Raw genomic sequence first — 24,019 nt, forward strand, 5'->3', positions numbered from 1 at the left:
TCCATCACCACCTCCTCTTCCCATGGGCACTTCCATTCTACTCCACACATGACTGCCAGGACAAATGCCCTACCTTTCTCTTTATGACCTCCTTCCAGATTCTGCAGGAAGTCTCCCCTACCCTCAATGCACACCACCTCATAAATGCATCCCAATATTTTACACACACACGCCCTCAGACCATTCCCTAAAATTATTCGGCAATTGATCAACAGAGGCACCAAACTCATAAGCATAGTGATAGAGTTCTCAGTTTTCTGACTATAATTGGTTCTCCAATGGCTTTTTCTCAATCACAACTCCATATCCTTTCAGAAGGAATCTCTCAAAATGCTCTAATCTCACTCCCAAATTCAAACTCCTTTTATTCATTTCCCTTACCTCATTTCCAGAATCTGGATTTCTGCCTGCTACCTCAACCTGTTAAATAATTCATCACACCTCACACAGAAACACACAAGTTTTTCTACAATCAGGCTTATAGATCCAGCCTTAGTTCAGAGGAATATACACACACTAAGAAAAAAAGATAAATGAGAAGAATTTTGTTCCATATGTGTGCATGTGCATAATTTTTGATTTATTGTTGGTATTGTTTATCTTTGTCTGTGTTTAACAAATTAACAAGGGTATTTTGACTAAAAGAGATCCACACAAATTTACACACACTTGTAGACACACATAAATGAACCCAAGGTTCACAAACATACCTCATTACCTCCTGCAGCCGCTCCCTCTCTGTCTGAAGGATGGCTCAGCAATAAAAGCAGAGGAGCACAGTCCACCAAAGCAACCAAAGTCCTGGTAACTGCCTACTGACCTATCGAGAAAATGTTAATATCTTTCAAATGCAAATGAATGTCCAGATTTATTTACAGGATTAGAATTTTTAGTTAATTAGTAATCATGGTCTTGCTCTAAGAAGGACATCCCTAAGACTTTGGAAGGAAAAGCCACCCCTCAGGACCCACTCCATCCCCTCCAGGTACTGAATGTTTATTATGTGGTGGGGATACTCAGTATGCCTGGTAAGAGAACACAGACACAATTTGTATACTTGTAGATGATAAAAGCAAAAAGTAAAAAAAGACCAGTAAAAGTGCCCGGGTCTCTTGCAGTGACTCCTAATTTCTCAGAAACCCACTGACATTTAGTAGCACAATCTGATGATTGTGATGAAAGGAAATTGTTTTTAAAATAGTTTTCTTCTTTCTCGCCACTAAAAAAAGTGTCCTTAAGCTTGTTTGCAGTATGGAAATCCTTCAACAGTCTGGTGACTCTTCAGCTGCCTCTGCAGAATTATAAATAAGATAAATCTAACATGACTGACTCCATCTTGCTTCTAGCCTCCAAGACTAAATTGGGTTTTCTGGGGGGTGGGGGGGTTTTGTGGTTGGCTTTTTGCTTATTCTAGTACAAAGGCAAAGATAACTATGAGAGGGATTTAGTTTATAGTTAAACTTGGAATCAAGGGAAAATGATCTCCCTTTTGCCTGGAGCTTAAAGCCACATTCGTGAGGCAAGGTTGGAATTACAGTAGGGGCTTGGACTTTGCTAAAGAATAAGCATAGTTAAACAATGCTCTGCCATGGCTTAGTTTGTTTTTCTATAAGTTGCTTACTGCTCCAGAGTCACATAACCAGTGTCACAAAATTTTTAACTTCCCCAGCAACCAAAGATAGCGTCACTGCCTTGGTCTGTTTTCACACTGCTATAAAGGTATACCGGAGAGAGGATTAGTTGGCTCACAGTTCCCACAAGGCCAGAGAGGCCTCTGGAAACAATCATGGTGGAAGGGGAAGCAGGCATGTCCTATATGGCGGCAGGTGAGAGAGAGCAAGCAAAGTGCAGGGAAAACTGCTTTATGAAACCATGAGATCTCATGAGAACTCACTCACTATCATGAGAACAACTGCCCCCACGATCCAATCACCTCCCACCTGGTCCTTCCCTCGACACGTGGGGATTATGGGGATTACAATTCAAGATGAGATTTGGGTTTGGACACAAAGCCTAACCATATCAATCACTATAGTGAAACTTAAATAGCTGGTCTTTTAGATATTTGTCAGCATTTCAGTAGACCAAGGGTTACCACCTGGTCTTGAGACCCTCTCCACACATACACCCTGCCTGGGAACTGACTCAACTGCACAAAGACAGTTTTAGGTGCTCCTGTCACTTCATCCCCCACCAATCGATTGTACCAGTTCCCCAACCCCGTGCCCAACAAAGTACCCTTTAAAAACCTTAGTCTTTGAATCCTGGGGGAGATGGGTTTGAGAAATTTCTCCCTGTCTTGTTTGGCCAGCCCTGTGATTATTAAACTCTTCATTTGCTGTACTGCCCGCTGTTCCACTGATCTTTTTGGGGGGAAGTGGGCAAGAAGAACCCATTGAGCTGAGACACGCTTATAATTAGAATTATTATAATTATAATAATTATATAATATAATCAAATGTAATTATTAAATAATTATATTTAATAATTATATTAAATTATTTAATTTAATTATTTAAATATTTAATTTAATTAATTTAATTAAATATTTAAATATTTAATTTAATTAAATATTTAATTATTAAATAATTATATTAAATTATTTAATAATTAAATAATTATTAAATATAATTAAATATAATTATTCTCTCTTAGAATTAATTTTTAGGCCAGGCACAGTGCTCATGCCTGTAATCCCAACACTTTGGGAGGCTGAGGTGGGTAGATCACTTGAGGCCAGGAGTTCAAGACCAGCCTGGCCAACATGGTGAAACTGCATCTCTACTAAAAATGCAAAAATCAGTTGGTTGTGGTGGTACGTGCCTGTAAGCCCAGCTACTCAGGAAGCTGAGGCAGGAGAATTGCTTGAACCTGGGAGGCAGAGGTTGCAGTAAGCCAAGATACAAAGAAAATCAATTGCACTGAAATACAGTTACTATAATATTTTTTAAATTACAGTTTGTGCTTCTTTAATGATATACTAACAATAAAGCAACATGTCTAACAGCGATTGCAATTTCAAAAACAAGATAAGCATAAAAATATTTTTAGATTGTTTTAAATACATGATGTGAAAGTAACTGTGACCTCTCTTGAAACCAAAAAGTCATAGGTACTACTAACACCACTGTAGTTTGCAACCTAACTTTAAATTTCAATTCAAATCGAAGATATGTAAATATTTTCCCCTTCCAAGTTCACAGGCTCTCAGAATTATCGCTACAAACCCCAGATATTACTAAGAGGACCTTCCTCCAAGTAGGGCAGAGTTCTCTGCTCTGTGATATTCAAAGTGTTACCTGTGAGCCTGTGGTTGCCAGCTTCCAAAAAAATAAGCACAGAAATTGAGAATACGTGTTGAGAGGCTTGCATTACAATTTGACAGAATTATTTCATGTCATTGATCCTGATAATTTAAAAATGGAACTTATATCTGTATATGCTTTATGTTTTTTTTTTAGTAACTTAGTTTTAATTTTACAAAAGCCTCAGTCTGTGATATATCAGAAATTTTTTAAACAATTGCTGTTTTACCACACGTAATTTAAAAAGTCCTGCTCAACTACTGCTCTTTCTAGACGTTTGTCTTTATGGACTAGCAAAAATTTGGAAAAAATGAAACTGGTCCAAGAGACCTAAACTTATAAACCATATATGTCACCTGAAAAATATGAACAAAAGTTACTATCTCTTATCACAGTCATTTCACAGTAGCTATAGACAATCAAAATTGAATCAATGTATCTCTTTTGAAAAGTTTACTTCCTTATCCTTACTTTTCTTACTTCACCAACCATCAGTGAACACTGACCACCATGGAAACATTGACTTACTGTGTTTCTTTGGCATCATGGAATCAAATAATTTAGAGCTAAAAGAGGAAAGAAAGGAAGACTGACATGCATGAAGGTTGGCTGAGTGCCAAGACCTTGGGTCTGGAGCAGGGGCTCATACCTATAATCCTAACACTTTGGGAAGCCAAGACAAGAAGATTACTTGAGCCCAGGAGTTCAAGGCCAGCCTGGGCAACACAAGGAGAACCTATCTCTACAAAAAATAAAAAATCAGCTGGGTGTGGTGGCCCACACCTGTAGTCCCAGCTACTTGAGAGGCTGAAGGGGAAGGATCACCTGAGCTTGGAGGACAAGGCTACAGTGAGTTATGATCATGCCACTGCAGGGTAACAGAGGGAGAGCCTACCTCAATAAAACAAATAAAACAAGACCTTTGCCTAAATGAGCTCACTAAATGAGCTCACTGATGTTCACAATGGTCCCAAGGCAGCCAGTGTCTAATCCAAATGTACATCCACCAAGCTCCTAGGACATGTGAGTTGAATTGTTTGGTATTGCCCTTAAAGAACTTTAAAAATCACTAAGCACAGCCTCCTTGTTTACGGAAGAGGAAGCTGAGACCCAGGAATATGAGGTTTGTGTGAGTGGTGACTCAGAGTTTCAGATCCGAACGGGCCAGACTGAATGCGAAGCCCAGGTCTGCTTGTTAGCTGGGGGAGCTTAAACAACTAAGTTTCTGATCCTTTAACTTAAATGAAGATTAAGTTACCTATCCAATAAATTTATAAACTAGACAAAATAATGTGAGTTTAAAAACTTGATGTTACTTAGTAAATACTCAATTAGTGTCAGTTACAATTATTATGATTATTATGCATTTGCCACAGTTGTGACAAGAGCTCAAACCCTGAATCCTCAATCCAAGGCCCATTCAAACATGCCAGTCTCTCCACCCTCAATCAGAATTCTGAACACAGCAGGTAGTCATTTGTGAGGCTTCAGTCAGGATGGATGGAAAGATTGTAAAAGCATAGAATATAATCACAAACCTTCTTAGAAGGCCAAGAAGTTTGCATAGTTTCAGTAGAAGTTTTGGCTGAAGGCAGCCTAATCCCCTTTACCTTTAGTTGATAAAGAAAAGCAAATAACTAGGGAATGTGGGAGTTTATCTGAATGCTGGAGAGGCTGTGGAGAAACAGGAATGCTTTTACACTGTTGGTGTGAGTGTAAATTAGTTCAACCATTGTGGAAAACAGCGTGGTGATTCCTCCAGGATCTAGAAATAGAAAAACCATTTGACCCAGCAATCCCATTACTGGGTATATACCCAAAGTATTATAAATCATTCTATTATAAAGACACATACACATGTATGTTTATTGCAGCACTATTCACAATAGCAAAGACTTGGAAGCAACCCAAATGCCCATCAATAACAGACTGGATAAAGAAAATGTGGTACGTATGTACTACAGAATACTATGCAACCATAAAAAAAGGATGCATTCATGTCCTTTGCAGGGACATGGATGAAGCTGGAAACCATCATTCTCAGCAAACTGACACAAGAACAGAAAACCAAACACTGCATGCTCTCACTCATAAATGGGTGTTGAACAATGAGAACACATGGACACAGGGAGTGGAACATCACACACCCAGGCTTAGGTGTCCTTAAAAGTCCTTAAAAGTCCTTAAAAAGTATCCCTTTAGTTTGAAATTGTCAAATATAAGATTTCATTCAAGATAAATCATTTTTTGGAGAGTATTTTCATTTTAAATCTTCAGATGATTTAATATAAAAATTGGGGGAATTTTTCATAAAAACTGAGGAATTTTGGAAAATTTGGAGAATGCACTTTAGGGATTCACAGCCCCAATCCAGCGGCAGGAGGGTCACTTGAGCCCAAGAGTTTGAGGCTGCAGGGAGCTCTAATAGCACCACTGCACTCCAGTTGGGCAACACAGCAAGACCCTGTCTCTAATAATAATAATATAAAAAAAAATTTAAAAAAAAAAGAAAAGAAAAAGGAAGGAAGAACATGGAGTTTCAAATCAAACTAGCCTGGGCTTAAATATGAAGTCCTCTACTTACTTTCTGCAGAACTTGGACAGTCATTTAAATATTCTGAAGCTCAATTGCCTTATCTGGAAATTGGGAATGATCATGTATACTTCATGGTGTTATTTTGAGCCTACACTGACATAAGTACACCTGACATCCAATGTCAGTTTCCCAACTCCTCCTCAACCAGTCTTTTCTGAAAATGAAATAATATCCAGCAAGCAGTATCATTAGCTTAAATTCTATTAAGAACTATTCCTCCAATGCCTCAACCCTTAGGAATAGCCACAGTAAACCGTTAACACATCATACACTGAACTGATTCCACAGGCCAGTGGAGAAAAACCACTACTACAAGACACACACACACTCATTCTCTGTCTCTGTCTCTGTCTCTGTCTCTCTCTCTCTGTCTCTCTCTCTCTCGCTCTCTCTCTCTCTCTCTCTCTCTCATATACTCACACACATACACACACACTCACAAGCACATGGCATTTACACCCCGTCCCTATCAAAATGATTTCTGACAGTCTCCATAGCCTACAAACTTTAAATTTTACCTCTGTTTTTATTGCAGCCAAGTTGTTTTCCTTCTTTTGTCCTATATAAAAGCCCTTAACATCACATGCCACCTGCAAAGGGAAGAAAATGAATTGGTTGGAGCAGGAGTAATGTATCTGCCCAGAAATGTTCAGAGGAAGGTGAGAGCAGAAACATCTTACAAAGGACATTACAGCATTTCCTTGTCTTGTGAAATGTCTATTACTTAGCAGCTTTACACTGTCTTCTATTCCTTTCCTCTCCACCACCACAGAACAGATGCACACACAGGTAGGAGTACAGAGAGAATTTTAGGAATAGCACAATACCTAGTATTCACATAAAACTTTACACTTGGTCGGCGAGGTGGCTCATGCCTGTAATCCCAGCACTTTGGGAGGGTGAGGTGGTGGATCGCGAGGTCAGGAATTCAAGACCAGCCTGGCCAACACGGTGAAACCCCATCTCTACTAAATATACAAAAATTAGCTGGGCATGGTGGCTGGTACCTGTAATCCCTGCTACTCAGGAGGCTGAGGCAGGAGAATCCCTTGAACTCGGGAGGCAGAGATTGCAGTGAGCCGAGATCGCGCCACTGCACTCTAGCCTGGGCAACAGAGCAAGCCTTTGTCTAAAAATAAATAAATAAAACTTTACATTGTGTGATACTTTACAGTTTTCAGAATACCTTTTTTTAATTTATTTTATGTTTTTAGACAATCCTGCTCTGCTGCCCAAGCTAAAGTGCAGTGGTGTGATCTCAGCTCACCGCACCCTCCACCTCCTGGGTTTGAGCAATTCTCCCACCTCAGCCTCCTGAGTAGCTGGGATTACAGGCATGCACCACCACACCCAGCTAATTTTTGTATTTTTAGTAGAGACAGGCTGGTTTCGAACTCCTCCTCAGGTCATCCACCCACCTTGACCTTCCAAAGTACAGAAACTAAAGAAAGGTGTGAGCCACTGCGCCCAGCCCCAGAGTACTTTAATCTGTACTATCTCATTGATTACAACAATCTTTTAAGATAGGGCAGGCATTTTTAATGCCCATGTATAAATGAGGAAACAGATACTAAGAGGAATGAGTTGCTAAAGGTCACTCATATAGTGATGAAGTTGAACTCACACTAATTTAATTTCAATTCAGGAATTCAATGTTCATAGGGTTTAAAATCAGTAAATACGGAAAATGGTTTTTCCAGAGTTAATGTTTGTTCATTCATTCAACAAATTCAAAGAGCATTTCCCACCAAGTCTCCCACATGGGAATCCCTCAAATCCTATCAGTTGTCAAATTCTACCATCCTTACCTCAGCAATGGCTATTTCTCTTTAAACTCAAATCTTGTTCTAGAAACCCCCATCATTTCCTCCCTGGCCACCTTCCCTGTGCCTCACAGACACCTGCATGGTTCACTTTTGTGAAGGAAGCTTAACATCACCCCAATCCTCTGATCATAGCCAAGTGAACCAGTACTGAACAGATGACTCAACCTCGTCCAGACGGATTCACCCTTCCAAAAATGTGGATTTGAGACACATTTTTGGGAGGGTCACAAAATGGTCCCTGCTAGCCCTGCTATGACAGGCTCAGGTTGTCTTCCATTGACCAGTATAAATAAATATCTCCACCAAAAATGTCTAATCATAGTCTAACCAACAAGCAAAAAGTTATCCTCCTGTTATCTGCATTTTTCCAGCTTTTACAACCACCTGCAAGTGTGGAACCTCCAAATCTCCACAAAGTCCCTCCCAATTGATTGGCATCCCCACTGAATTTTGTTCTTTAGATGAGGGTGCACGTACCCTAGGAGGTATGTGGTGGCATACTGAGAGGTTCGTAATGCATTTTCTTGGAAGTTCCATTTTAGTTCAAGATCATTGGAAAGTAGTAAGTCACTTCAATCAATATTTTGAATTGCTAAAATTGTGGCAGTATAATGTAATAGTATGAAAATGCATACACAATTGTTTCACAACATCAAACACTAAATTCTATAGAAATTTTCCCCTATAATGAGCTACTGGTAGGTATGTTTCCCTTCAGTCCCCTACCCCAAGGGAAAAATGTGAAAAGAATGCCATAGGAAATGTCTTAAATTCACAAACAATGTCTTATGGCCAGGTATAGTCTCTGTCATGTTTGCTGTCTTCTCTGGTTCAGCATCCTTCCTCCAGGTACCTCCCCTCTCCTACCCTGCTCTCTGGGAATCACCATGTCCCCACTGTCTCTGGGTATGGCCTGAGCACCCATGTCTGCAGAAAGAGGAAGAAGCGTCTAAGTGCCAGTGCTATACATGTTCTGTTATAGGAAATCTGCCAGGAAGAAGCACAAAAAGGCTGTCATCCAATGGCTTACAACTCTGTCAGCTTTCACCTAAAACCTCCTTACCCTTAGCTCATGTTTGTGAACCAAACAAAACTTAAAGAGGGGTCCAAAGGTCCCTCAAAAGGAGTCCCCACCCACAGATCCCTGCTGAGAAAACTGATCTTATGTCCCTAATCACAAGGTTCCATGCTGGCATTAAAGATGCCGGGACAGGCCGCGCACAGTGGCTCCTGCCTGGAATCTCAGCACTGTGGGAGGCCAAGGAAGGTGGATCACAAGGTCAGAAGATTAAGACCATCCTGGCTAACACGGTGAAACCCCATCTCCACTAAAAATACAAAAAATTAGCCAGGCATGGTGTTACATGCCTGTAATCCCAGCTACTTGGGAGGCTGAGGCAGAAGAATCACTTGAACTAAGGAGATGGCAGTTGCAGTGAGCTGAGATTGCACCACGGCACTCCAGCCTGGGTGACAGAGCGAGACTCCCTCCCAAAAAAAAAAAAAAAAAAATATATATATATATATATATATACACACACACACACACACACATATATATATATATAGGGACCAGGGATGGACACCTAACCCAAAGATGGCCAACCCTGAAATTGGCCTACAGCTCAGGAAGTACCCTACTGGGTGACCCAATCAGCCACTCAGATTCTCTTTTTCAGTGTAAGACACAGAGAGAATTACTAGCAGGATCAATTAGTAGCAAGAACAAAATGAAAAAATAGAAAAACAGGAACAAAAATTGTGTGAGAGAATCTTTAACCACATGTCCTCATACCATTACCACTCTGCCAACCACCCTGTAACAAATACGTGTGGACAAAAACAATATGCCTTCAAAGGTAGGAAGTAAAGACAGCTTTTCTTTGGTTTCCTCTATTGCACTTCTTGTTTCCTACCTCTTCTTGACAAGCAAACATAGACAAGAAGCAGGCTGCCCTTCTCTCCATTCCACTCTTGGCTTCACATGCTTAGATGGGCAATTAGATCCAAGAGCCTTCTTTCAGGCAAGTTTGCTCTTCTTTCTCTTCTTTCTCTCTTTCTCCAAATAAGTAAGTAATCAATCTCTCTCTCTCTCTCTCTCTCTCTCTCTCTCTCTCTCTCTCCCCCCCCTTACTTCTCCTCTCCCTCTCTCTACTCTTGCACATTCTGGTCCCAAGGTATAGGTTTCACATTGGATAAGTTAGTAATTGCATTCAGCTTCCAATAATAATGTTCCAAGCATTGTGGCTTAAGGACATAAGAGTTTTCCATTATCAAGTAATGATAAGGCTGGAAGAGAGTAGTTGCTGGTATAGTTTCAGCCATCAAGGATTTCAGAGTGAAATCTTTGAGATTATCTTGGCTTTTCCCTTATGGTTAGAGTCCAACAATACATTCAAGTTCAGACACAGAAAAAGGGAAAGGCAACAAGGGCTTTCTAAGAAATTCCATCCAATTACTTTTTCTTGTGTCATTTGGACATTCCTATTTGAAAGAAGGATGAGATGTGTAGTTTTTTAAGTTAGAAATACTGACCTGCCTAAGAAACACAGAAGTTCCATTGATAATGGAGAGACTACTGCATGGGCAATTAATTGGTACTATCTACCCTGGAAAGAACGGCAAGTTGGATATCTGGATTCTACCTAGACCTACTGCTTGCTTCAACCCAACTGGTACCAGGGCTTTGCAGCGAGCGCTGTTGGATGCTGCCGTCACATTTAAAAGAGAAATACCCATGTTACATGCCCTTTCATTGCTGTTCTTCTGATGTCACAGGAATAACAGGCAGAGCCAGATTTGGGAATTCCTGGGACTCTTGGCACTATATCGGCTAAAAGCATCAAAGCCCTTCTTCAATTTCTAACAAGAGTCTGAATCTCACTTACAGTGGAACATTCAAGTGAATGGCAATTACCTCCTACTGCTTAAAAAAAAAAAAAAAAAAAAAAAAAAACATGGATCCTGAATAAAGTTTCACCACCCAAGTGATGCTTAATCTCTGTGAAGTGTGGATCATTGCTGAAGTCCTGGAAAACCTCTTTCTCTGTATATCCCAGTAGTTGTCAAACATGAGTGTTCATCAGAATCACCTGAATGGCTTGTTAGAACACAGAGTCATGAACACCTTCAGAGGTGTTTATTCAATAGGTCAGAGGCCTTGCATTTCTAACAAGTTCCCCGGTGATCCTGATCTCCCTAGTGTGGGGTACCTTAAACCTCGAGAACTATTGATGCAGCTTATAAAAATCCATTATTACTGGAGCTCACCTGAATGAATCTTGACTGCTTGCAGCCAAAAGGGCCTACTTCATAAACTGTTCTTTGGATTCCGACAGAAGTCCCAGGACTGGAACAGAGGTCAAGGCCTCATGGCAAACACCATGTTCCCTAGAACAAGAGACTGCCTACACTTTGGTGCCTACAGTTTTGTTACTGGATCATTTCACTACCTAATTTTTTCTTCTCTTAGGATGGGTGCTCTCCAGAATGGTTACACAATGCAGACTTTGATCTTCAGTGCAGAAAACATGTTACACTCCCAGGAGGCCAGACGTGGTGGCTCACATCTGTTATCCCAGCACTTTGGAAGGCTGAGGCGGGCAGATAGCTTGAGCTCAGGAGTTTGAGATCACCCTGGGCAACATGATGAAACCCTGTCTCTACAAAAAATACAAAAATTAGCTGGATATAGAGGCATGTGCCTGTAGTCCCAGGTACTTTGGAGGCTGAGGTGGGAAGATAGCTCGAGACAAAAGTTGTAGTGAGCTGAGATCACACCACTGCACTCTAGCCTGAGCAGTAGAGTGAGACCCTGTCTCATAAAAATAAATAAATAAATGAATATAAAAAGAATCCCAGGAGTGAATTCACCTAGATTTAAGCAGGGCCAACATACCTACATTCATAAGAAAGCAAGGTTGGTCAAACCATTACTTTGCATTTAAAGTGAATGGCCAAATGAATGAACAAAAATCTAATTATTTGTCATATACAATGCAGAGTGAAAAAAGAACAACACATAATCTCTGCTCAGTATAACTGAGGATACACATGTAAACAAACACATATTTTAACACGTATAGTAAGTGCTGCAATAGTGCTAGGACGAAGTATAATGGAAGCAAACGGGATACAGGAAGCCTGTAGGAAGGGAGTAATGGAAGACGTCATCCCAGATCCACCTGAAAAAATTCTGAGGAATTTCCTTTTACGCTCCAGGGCTCTAACTTTACTAACAGCTATGTTAACCTGTTGCGAAGATCTACATGTTCTTTCAACGAACCTAGCGAGATTTTGCCCCACTCCTTTCCCTCACCAGAACAGTGGCCTCCTGAGGTGGAAACCTATCCAAACTGAATTTTTCTCTCTCCTGGGAATGGAATGAGCTATTAACCGCTTCACAAGAGCAAATGCACTCCCCTTGCCCACGAGGGGAAAAAAAAAAAAGAAGAAGAAGAAAGAAAAGAAAAGAAGAAAGCTCAAATAGGGCTGAGAATGGAAAAAAATGTTACAAGGCATCTTATCAAAGGAAGGGTATCTGCTCCAGCCTGAAACCTAGATTAGGAGTTAGGCTTAAGAGAAAGGAGCGTCAAAGGTGAAATCAAAATACCTGTGGTCGGAATCCCAGCTCCTCACTAATTTCCCTTGGCCAAGATATTTAACTACTTAACCTTCCCGAAACCACTTTCTCATCACAGTGGAAATATCATTACATTCTTCGCAGGGCAACTGTGAGAATCAAGGAAATTCAACCTATCATAACGCAGTAAATGGAGTCTAAAATTTCAATTGTGTAAGGTATGAGACCACGTTACTGTTTAAGTGGCCGAGGGGAGGGTGAACCGCGAGCCTGACCGGAATTCCGGGCCTCTCAGTGGTCTGGCGCCACCTGGTGGGAGCTGTTAAATAGCGATCGGAAGACTAGGTCCTGGGGAAGCTGGAACGTCCTGTAAAAAACTGACGTCCATTGCTTGGCCTGATTATTTGGGGAGACTGGAGGTGCAGAGACTCCTTCTAGGTCTCCGCTGGGTCCTGGGGGCAAGCTGTCCGTTCTTTCTCACCTGTCTCGCTGTCCTCGGAATTCCGGCAGCGGGAGAACGGGAGAGCGCCAATCATAGGGAACGGGAGATAGCCAATCACGGGGGACGACGGGAGATAGCCAATCACGGGCGGGGAGGAGGGGGAAGAACGGGAGATAGCCAATCACAGGGGCGGGGAAATGGTAGCTAGCCAATCACGGGTCACTTTATATTGTAATCACGCAATAGTGGAAGCAGTTGCCCTGGCCCTGAGCCCAGCCTCACCTGCAATCTCACCTGCAGTCTCACCTGTGGCTACAAGCCAGCCACGAGGGCCTCCCCTCTCCCCGTGAAAGCACCGAGCTCCTTCCTGCCTCATCACCTTTCTGGGTGCCATTTCATGTTTTGAGTTCTGTTGATTATGGTCACTGCCTGTATTTCCGAATGACACTACCCCAATCGTCTGTTTCCTGTCCATTGTTTCTCCCCCAACATTGTTTCTTTCAGTTAACTCTGCAATCTGAAGTCATCTAGTGGTGTTTTTCCCCTAAAGTAAGGTATGGCTTACTTTAAGCTTATGGTTTTACTTTAAGGCCCTGCTCTTTCAGTTCCTCTAATACCCCTTTGTTTACCAGTGTGTCCTCAGTGCCCATTACAACAGCTGGAATATATTTTCTTCTTAATAAACATATATTGGTATGTCCATTTCTCTAGTCATTGGAAACATCTAAGCAAGGTATTTTAAGGGAATGAGGTTTGATATTACTAGTAATAGTGTTCTTCGGTCAAGCTGATGAAGAGCAATTTTTAAAAATCAATCCAAAGAATGTAATTCCAGTCTCCAAAAATAAGTGGCCGCAAAAGTCTAACCACAGTTTACGTAGGTTAAGAATTTTTAACATGTTTAGTTGCAAAATCCAGAGACTAAGTCTTTTTATTACATCTGATTAATTTTGTATTCCTACCACTGCTCTTATTAGCATTGCAGTGGACTTTATTGTTTTTAGTTTCCTGAGTAAACCATTTTTCAAAAAATAGCCAATTGCTAAGGACTATCTACAAAGAAGATTGTTTAGAGAACCCCAAACACTGTGTGTACCTAAGTCAAACAGAGGGGGAGTATTGATGAAAGTTTGTGTTACCTTTCTCTAAAAGAGCCCTTATTATTGAAAGATTAAGTTGGGATTTGGTGTTCCAAAAAATAACATAAAGAACTTTGTTTTTATATAAAAGGTTATAATCTTGATATAAATGGCTCTAACTGTACAGTTATATATCTCTGCTTGTGCAGTGGAGCAAGTTTCTACATAGACTTTTTAGGGAAGCAAACATCTTTTCTAAACACCTTTAGTGCAATACCGCCACCTGGTGTGGTGAAGGCAAGGAGGAAATTAGCTTCAGTTGAAAGTGCAGAACTGCCTGTGTTTGACATTCTGTAAGCATGAATGACCCAAATGAAGTGATCACAAACACAATGAATTAAATACAACTGCTACATCATGATGCACAAATAAAGACTATGTAAATATCTGCATATGAACAGTTCAGAATAAAACAAGAGCAAACATCTTTAGTAATCACTGACTTATGTCATTACTAATAATAAGGAGCTTTAGTCAAAAGAAAACATAAAAAATACAAAGATAAAGTAAAAACACCAATGGGGCAGCACCAATAACTCTTAAAGGATTGAAGGAGTATTTTTAATGAATACGCAAAAAAAGAGAACTGGGTGAGGGACATCAAGGACAACACATAAGAACAGTGGTAATACTAACTAACATTTATCGACTGGGCCATCATGTACCAGTCACAATTCCAAGCACATCTTGCGTGTTAAGTTAGGTAATCCTTGCCACCCTCTTAGGTAGGTACTATTTTGAACATCATCTCCATTTCATCTGAGATGAATGGAAAGAGTTGAATCACTTGTCAGGATCACACAGTGTAAACAGGAGAGCCAGATCTTAACTTAAGGTAGCCTGGATTCAGAGCCCACACTCTCAACACAAGCCTTTGCCTCTAAGCTGAGAGCACACTTAGAGAAATGCCCAAAGTGTGGCTGTGAAGAGTTAGTTGAGAGGTCTGGCAAAGCACTAGGCAGAGCAAGCTCCACTTCTTAAGAAGATGTTATCACACAACAGATAGCAAGCCAAAAGCAGAGCCACTCAACTGCTCCTCTCCTTCCATCTACACTCATTCCCCAACATGAGTGAGTGACACATAAAGAGCAATCATAAAACAACTGGAAAAGGACTGATAAAGTCACCGCATTTGTAAGAGTGGGAAGGAAGCACCAGAGTGGGAGGAAGTGTTGGAAAATAACACCAAGTCTCTAAATAATCAGTTCTCCAATCTCTACTGATTAACTAGCCTGAATTTTTCCAAAGCTTATAGATGGGATCATGAAATCCATCCAATTCCTTTAGAAATAAAGGAGAATTGGAAATATTGGAAGGCCAGAGCTCAACAAATATTTGAAAATGTTTAAAAGGGGAGAAAGTTAGACTTCAGAAATTATAAACATGTATGTTAGAATATAATTCTGGGGGCTGGGTGCGGTGGCTCAAGCCTGTAATCCCAGCACTTTGGGAGGCCGAGGCGGGTGGATCACAAGGTCAAGAGATTGAGACCATCCTGGTCAACATGGTGAAACCCTGTCTCTACTAAAGATACAAAAAATTAGCTGGACATGGTGGCACGCGCCTGTAATCCCAGCTACTCAGGAGGCTGAGGCAGGAGAATTGCCTGAATCCAGGAGGCGAAGGTTAATGGTGAGCCGAGATCACACCATTGCACTCCAGCCTGGGTAACAGGAGCGAAACTCTGTCTCAAAAAAAAAAAAAAAAGTGCATATATATATATATATATATATAAAAAATTCTGGGAATGTTAAAAATATAATACAACATTGTTATAAATATAACCTGTGGGGGTGCTATAGACTACTAAATGTTTCATTTATGAAAATTTTATTCATTCAAAAATATGTGTTAAGTAACACCCCCATGAAACTTAAATTTTTTAGTGGGGGATGGCGGGTATAGGTAATAAATAATTGAATATATGCAGAAGTGTAAAACAGGTTAAATATTACAGTATGCATCTAATATTTAACAATATTAGATGGGATACAATTCATAGGGCAAGGGATACAATTCGTAGGGAAAGTCTCTCTAACAAGATGACTTTTGAGAGGAGATCTTTTAGAAAGAGTGGGACATGGGAGGACATAGAGGAAAAATAATTCACGGAGTGGAAAGTGCAAGTTCATTGGTTCTGTGGTAGGAGGGTGCTTGGTGAATTCACAGAACAGGAATGAGGTCCATGTGGCTGGCGTGGAGACAGAGAGGAAGATGGCATCTGAGCAGAACAGAGGCTCTGATTATGTGGGACCTGTAGGCCACTGCAGGAACTTAGCTTTTTTTAGTGTTAAATCAAGCTTAGCCTGAAGCTACCTCATTACATATTTTAAGTTCGGCCTGAAGGTTTCTCTGTACATTATGAACTATAACCTAAATGGAGTTGTAGACAGACCATAGCCTACTCTTGTGCCAGTCATCAAATTTTGGCCAATCAATGGTGGCCAACTGTTCAAACTGTGTTCCACTATGGCAAATGCCAAGCTGTAATCAGTCCTGCTGTTTCTGTACCTTACATCCGTTTTCTGTATATCACTTTCCTTTTCTGTCCCCAAATCTTCCACCACATGGCTGCACTGGAGTCTCTGAGCCTACTCTGGCTCTGGAGGCTGTCCAATTCATGAATTGTTCTTTGCTCAATTAAACTCTGTTAAACTTAATTTGGATAAGGTTTTTCTTTTAACAATAGTGAGCGAGTTCAGAGGCCCTGAAAGGTTTAAATAGGAGAATGACAGGCTCTATATTATATCTTATCAAGATTGCTACTGTTGCTTTGTGAAAAATTGAGTAAGGGAGTTGGGAAGCACAGAGAGCAAATAAAAAGCCTTCTGTAATAATCCAAGCCAACTATGCCCCCTTTCCTCTCCCTTCATGGCAGAGTGCTAGTCTTGTTTGTGTTAATATTCTCCCTATCGAGCAGAGTGCCTGGCATAATAATGATGGTTGCATGAAACCTGTGGCAATAGCAAATAAACTACAGTCATTCACTGACACTTTGAAAGGAACCATGCGTTTGTCTATATTAAAAACACAGTCTGTGATAAGTCATTGCTTCACAGGTGAAAGAAGGAATGCAAATGGAAAGAGACTCTATTTCAAACCTGAGATCACCAGAATATCTGCTTTGCCTGCTGCAGGTTTCCGTAAAACCCGTAAGTAAATCCTGTTCTCTTCTCCACCCACACAGGTCCAGATGGGCATGCAAAACTGGATTTGGGAAACTGAAGCTATGTTTTGTTTGCACCCCTGGTGCTGTGCTGTGACTCTCTGGGAAGGCCATTGAACAGGAACACCTGGATTAATCCTGCATCACGCAAAAGATAGAACCATTAATCTTCCACCCTATGATGAGCTCTTATATGTATCCAAGAGATGTTCTAGAGAAACAACTTCCCTCTAATATTCCTGCCAGAACTTTTATGCACTCACTTCAGGATAGATCTAGGGAAAGAGCTGGATGCTTTGTGAAGGAAAGGGTTCTGGCTTGGAATGTACATTTACCTTTCTGCACTGGGTGGCATCTAGGCCTTTAGATTAGCCAACTAGAGAACATTAGCCAAGTAGAGATTAGCCAGATAGAGAAGAGACATCATGTTGACTCAAACTTCTATCTCCACTGTGTCCTATGAAGTCAGGAGTACATTTCTGTTCATTTCAGTCCTGGAGTTTGCAGTAGGGTTTCTGACCAATGCCTTCATTTTCTTGGTGAATTTTTGGGACATAGTGAAGAGGCAGCCACTGAACAACTGTGATCGTGTGCTGCTGTGTCTCAGCATCAGCCGGCTTTTCCTGCATGGACTGCTGTTCCTGAATGCCCTCCAGCTTACCCACTTCCAGAAGATGAAAGAACCACTGAACCACAGCTACCAAGCCATCATCATGCTGTGGATGATTGCAAACCAAGCCAACCTCTGGTTCGCCACCTGCCTCAGCCTCCTTTACTGCTCTAAGCTCATCCGTTTCTCTCACACCTTCCTGATCTGCTTGGCAAGATGGGTCTCCAGGAAGATCTCCCACATGCTCCTGGGTATTATCCTTTGCTCCTGCATCTGCACCATCATCTGTGTTTGGGACTTCTTTAGCAGACTTCACTTCACAGTCACAACTGTGCTATTCATGAATAACAATACAAGACTCAACTGGCAGATTACAGATCTCAACTTATTTTATTCCTTTCTTGTCTGCTATATGTGGTCTATCCCTCCTTTCCTATTATTTCTGGTTACTTCTTGGATGCTGACTGTCTCCCTGGGAAGGCACATGAGGACAATGAAGGTCCATATCAGAGACTCTCGTGACCCCAGCCTGGAGGCCCACATTAAAGCCCTCAAATCTCTGGCCTCCTTTTTCTGCTTTTTTGTAATGTCATTCTGTGCTGCCCTCATCTCAGTGCCCCTACTTTTTCTAAGGCGCAACAAAATAGGTGTGATGGTTTGTGTTGGGATAATGGCAGCTTGTCCCTCTGGCCATGCAGCCATCCTGATCTCAAGCAATGCCAAGTTGAGGAGAGCTGTGACAACCGTTCTGCTCTGGGCTCAGAGCAACCTGAAGGTAAGGGCTGACCACAAGGCAGATCCCAGGACACTGTGCTGAGAACAGACATGAAATGAGCTCTTCATTCATACGCCTGTGAGTCTTCATGAACATGCCTCTGATTCCTCAGAAATACAACTCTGATTCCTCACTAAGCCTCCCGATTTTTCCGTAAAACATAACTGAAAGTTTCTCTAGTTTGTATCAATGAACTCACTGATAGATGAATAAAATAATTATGCACTATACATGACCTAGGCAAGAATAATGTTGTTGGTATCCTAGGTTTATTTTGTTAAAATGAACAAAATATTTAGGTGAGATATTCAGTGTAAATCCTTTATATACTATAGCTTATTATTGGTGTGAACCAAACCATGAGAAATCACCTCTTCTGAAATAATATCTAAATCCCAAGATAATATTTGGCTTTTAACATGACTGCTAAACCTTTTTCTCAGGACTGATGCTAGCATCATATCTGGAAATATTCACTACTACAAGAAGTATATAATCCTCTTGAAACCCCACAATTTTCATGGAAACAAAGACAAACTTGGAAAAATAATTATGTCATAATTTCAGATTCAAGAGGTACCACATACCTTCAGCTACAAGAAGATAGGAGTCATTTTGTCTAAAAATACACTGATTCAGAAAATGCACTTTGACCTACTTTATAATGATGGAAGAGAAGCAGACCTGCTCAGTAGGTGACCTGGATGCCAGTAGGTGCCTGTGTGGGCTTTCTGACTATGCCCACTTTGCCTTTGAAGATGATGCTTTGCCTAATACCAAATATTGATCTCTCCAGTTGGGTACCCTACTAAAATCGCCTAGCTGAAAGATACGTTTGTAGAGATTGAGCCTTCTCTGTTTCTTTGCACAGAAACTCAGCCAGGAAGCCTTTCCTCAAATCAGGTACTAAAAGACTCAGGAGAAAACAAGATATGCCAGACATTTAAATCTTGATAGGCTTCACAGCTGCAAGAGCTCACCACCAAGACTCTTAGTTCTGTCAGCTGTGAGGCCAGAGAACTGCTTTCTCCTCTCAGGCACTTGGTCTTAATAAATCTAATACTTCACCTCAGTTTTCCTCCAAAATTTAGCCATTTCTTCACCTCCAGTGGCTACAAAATGTGCAAATTCATTTGGCTTCCTTTCCTTTGTGGACACTGAAATTGTCTTAGGCTTCTCTCAAGGACATAGGTCCTCGCTCTTGGCTTGCACATTGAAATTAAGAGGCTTTTTAAAAATCTCAATGTCCAGGCCAAATATAGCCAATAAAATCAAGTCTCTCGAGACGAAATGAGGTTTCTTTTTCTTTAATGGTCCTCAGGTGATTTCAGGGTGCAGCCAATGTTGAGATCCACTGTTCTAGATGCCCTGTTGGTGTAGAGGTGGAGCATCTTTTCATATGCTTATTTGTATGGCTTTATTTTTAACATTACATTTTTGAGGTTTGCCCATAATATTATGAGTCACTGCTTGCTCATCTACTCACTACTGCTGAACATTTGCATTGCCTACAGTGTGGGGATACTGTGAATAAAGTTTCTATACACATTCTTGAAGAATCCATTTCTCTGTAGGCAGTTTCATTTCCCAGGTAAATACCTAGGAGTGAAATTACTGTGTCATAAAGTTTATATTTATTTAACTTTATAAAAACTGTTCAAGAGTTTTCCAAAGTGATTCTAACATGTTATTCTCCCCTCAATAAGTAGGAGAGCTGTTCCACATTCTCATCAATGTCTGGTGTTGTCAGTCTTTTTAATTTTGGCCATTCTAGTGAGAATGAAATGGTATCTCATTGTGGTTTCCATTTGCATTTGTCTTCTAACTAAGTGCTTCTTAGCTATTTGTATTTCTTTTATTATAAAGTAACTGTTTGCCCATTTTATACTGAGTTATCTTTTTATTATTTATTTGTAAGAGTTTATTGATTTGTAACATTTGTGTATGTGTGATCATATATATATGTATTCTTATACAACTCATATATACACAACTAACTGTTTCATATTGTTGTCTTTTTATTGATTTGTAATAATTTGTTTCGTGTGTGTATATATACATGCACATATATGTACATATGTATGTGAAAATATATATACATATAACATATACACTCTGTATACAAGCCCTTTGTCTGATATATGTATTGTGAATATTTTGACCTAGACTGTGGTTTTCCTTTTTAAATAGTATGCTCATAAGCAGAAATTATGACTTTTAATAAAAGCTAGTGTCTTTTTTTTCTACAATGCTTGTGCTTTTTCTGTCTGCTCTAAAGAATATCTGCCTGCCTCTGACATGCAAAAAATAGTCTCTATGATTTTCTCTAGAATTTTCATAGTTTTTACTTTTATGTTTGGGAATATAATTCATCTTAAATTTTTATGTGTAGTATTAAGTAGGGCTGAACTTTGCTGTTTTCATATGTCTATCTAAGTATCCCAATATCATTTATTGAAGACTTTTATTTTCTAATTTAATTGACTTGAACTCTTGTCGAAAATCATATGACTATATATGCATGCATCTTTTTCTGGTTTCTATATTGTGTTCCATTGATCTATTTGTTCAGCCTTTAACCAATACTTCACTTTTTGATTATGGTAGATTACTGGTAAGTTTTAAAATATTCAAAAATATTCAGTCTGAAAACCTACAAACATATCTCTTTATTTTTTGTCTTCAGTTTATCTCACCAATGTTTTGTAATTTTTAGTGTAGAGGTCTTTTGATTAAATTATATTTATTTAATATTTTATAATGTTATTGTATATAGAGTGGTTTAAATTTTTATTTATTTGCTTCCAGTATATAAAAATACAATTTATTTTTGTATGTTAACTGTTATCTTACAAAAAAACTATTCTAAATTAATATATTGATTCTAGTAGCTGTTTAAAGATTCTTTGAAATTTTATACTTAATAACGTGATCAGCAAATAAAGACAATTTTATTTCTTCTTTCTTCATATGTATGCCCTTTTTTAAAAAAAATTTATTTCACTGGCTAGGATCTCCAGTGTAGTACTGATTAGATTTAATATGAACATACATTCTGGCCTTGTTCCTGTTTGTAGGAAAAAAATATTCACTATTTCATCATTGGATATAACGTTAACTGTAGGTCATTTGTAGATTCCCTTTATCAGATTTAAAAGACCCATTTTTATTTCTACTTTGCTAAAAATTTTTACCATTAACGAGTATTGAATTTTATTTAAAAATTTTTTGTATTTGTTGAGATACAGTCTCTTTCCTCTATTTTGTTAACATGGTGAATTACAGTGACTAATCTTTGAATGTTAAATAAACCTCACATTTCTGGTATAAGCCTCACTTAGTTATAGTGTATTATTCTCTTTATACGTTGCTCTACTTTATTTGCTAATATGTTGTTAAGGATCTTTGCATATATATTTATGTGGAATACTAACCTCTATTTTTCTTTTCTTTTTTTTGTTAATTGCATATCTGTCAAGATGTGGTGACAAGGTTATTCTGGCCTAACAAAACAAGTTAGAAAACATTTTCTCTATCTTTATTTTCTTTAAACTTTGTGTTAAGATTAGTATTATTTCTTCTCTAAATATTTGATATGATTCACCAGAGAAACGATTTGGACCTGAAGTTTTTTATTCATAAATGTTTGTATTTCTTTAATAATTACAACCTAGTTAATAGCTATAGTACTATTAAGATTTTTTATTTCTTCTTGTGTCTATTTTGGTTTCATTTTTCAAGAAGTTTGTCCATTTTATCTAAGTTTTTAACTTTTTGCCATAAGTTTGATCAGAATGTGCCTTTATTGACATTTTAATGTCGTAGTATATTTCCCTATTCCCTTATTCTCAATTTTGATTACTTTGTTGTCTCTTTTTTATTGTTTTAGCTAGTGATTCATCAACTTGTTGAATGTTTACAAGCAATCAATATTTGTTTTCAGTTGATTTTCTCTACTTCTTTTATTTCCTCCTATTTATGTTCTATTATTTATTATTTTATTTCTTCTTTCTTTGTTTTAATTTCTCTTCCTGCTTTAGCTTAAGGCAGAGAATTTGATCAACAATTAAAATTTTTTTTTGTTCTAATGTAAACATTTAAGCTTTAAGTTTCCTGCTCAACACATCTTGACTGTATCACACAAATTTTAATATGCTGCATTTTCATTTTTATTCAATTTCAACTTTTATCTAATTACACTTTATATTTGTTGTTTGACCCATGTTTTACTTAGAATTGCATTGTTTAATTTCCAAGAATTTGGGACTTCACTAGATGTCTTATTGATACTAATTTCTAATTTAATGCCATTGCCATCAGAACACATATTCTATAACATTTTAATATTTTTAAATTTATTGAGACTTACTTTATGGCTCAGCATATTGTCTTTGTGAATAATTCATGTGTATTTGAAAAAGATATGCTATTGTTGAATGTAGTGCTCCATAACTATCAATTAGGTCAAGCTGTTTGATACCGTTAGTTAGATCTTCTACATTTTTCTAACTTTTTGTGTCACTTTAATCTCAAATAATGAGAGAGAAGTTTAAACATCTTTCAACACAATTGGGGATTTGTCTATTTCTCTCTGTAGACCTGTCAGAGACAGAACTATCCTTTTTGAAGCTCTAATATTAAATTCTTACATGTTTATAATTGCTATGCCTATCTGATTTATTTACCCTTTTATAATTTTAGAATTATAAAATAATTTAAAATTACTTTTATTTCTCATAATACTTGCTTTGAAGTCCACCTGGATTGATATTAAAATAATCACTCTAGCTTTCATACGCTTTTAGTTTTCTTGATATATCATCCTTGTATTGCTATAAATAAATACCTGAGGCTGGATAATTTATAAGAAAAGAGGTTTAATTGGCTCATGGTTCTGCAAGCTGTACAGGAAGCACAGAGAGAGCATCTGCTTCTGGTGAGACCTCAGGAAGTTTACAATCATGACGGAAGGTGAAGGGGGAGCAGACATCTCCCATGGCAAAAGCAGGAGCAAGAGAGAGAGGGGAGGGGAGGTGTGCTATACTTTTAAACATCCAGGTCTCATGGGAACTCACTCACTATCGTAAGGAAAGCACAAAGCCATGAGAGATCTGCTCTCACAGTTTAAACACAGTCCAGCAGGCCCCACCTCCAACATTAAGGATTATGTTTCAACATGAAATTGAGAGAGAACACCACCAAGTGATATAAAAACTGTATCACTTGGTTAATATTTCTATCCTATTACTTTCAAATATCTCTTTATTTTTCAAATATGTCTGTTAAGAGAAAGGCACTGGACCAATATATTCAAAGTGCTAAAAACAATACTGTCAATCATCCTATATTCAGTAAACTGTCCTTCAAATGTGAGGGAAAAATTAAGACATTTTCAGACAAAGAAAAGCTGATAGAATTTGTTACCACCGTATGGTCAGGAGTTTGAGACCATATCTGCTCTGCAAGAAATGCTTAAGGGAGCCCTGCAAGGTGAAACAAAAGAACACTAGATAGTAATTCAAAGCTGTATGAAAAAAATAAAAGACCTTAATAAAGCTACATGGGCAGTGATAAAAAC

General features: G+C 38.9%; 3 protein-coding genes across 4 annotated transcripts in view; 1 reads left to right on the forward strand and 2 right to left on the reverse strand.

Moving 5' to 3' along the window:
• MGAM (maltase-glucoamylase) overlaps positions 1 to 801 on the reverse strand; it is a 221,792-nt gene extending 220,991 nt beyond the window's left edge. For both annotated transcript variants that reach the window (XM_074378986.1, XM_039473042.2), the window contains exon 1: positions 711 to 801. The gene's annotated coding sequence lies outside the window, so the exon portion shown is untranslated. The remainder of the gene's footprint in view (positions 1 to 710) is intronic.
• A 5,618-nt stretch (positions 802 to 6,419) lies between these two features.
• TAS2R5 (taste 2 receptor member 5) overlaps positions 6,420 to 24,019 on the reverse strand; it is a 102,961-nt gene continuing 85,361 nt past the window's right edge. Inside the window, exon 2 of the mRNA XM_074378987.1 lies at positions 6,420 to 6,491. The gene's annotated coding sequence lies outside the window, so the exon portion shown is untranslated. The remainder of the gene's footprint in view (positions 6,492 to 24,019) is intronic.
• On the forward strand, positions 17,391 to 18,540 carry TAS2R38 (taste 2 receptor member 38). Its single transcript, XM_003929784.3, has one exon. It carries the CDS (start codon positions 17,482 to 17,484, stop codon positions 18,481 to 18,483), a length of 1,002 nt encoding a protein of 333 aa, XP_003929833.1. The 5' UTR covers positions 17,391 to 17,481; the 3' UTR covers positions 18,484 to 18,540.

The sequence above is a fragment of the Saimiri boliviensis genome, chromosome 10 (assembly GCF_048565385.1).
Source record: "Saimiri boliviensis isolate mSaiBol1 chromosome 10, mSaiBol1.pri, whole genome shotgun sequence".
Taxonomy (NCBI): Eukaryota; Metazoa; Chordata; class Mammalia; order Primates; family Cebidae; genus Saimiri; species Saimiri boliviensis.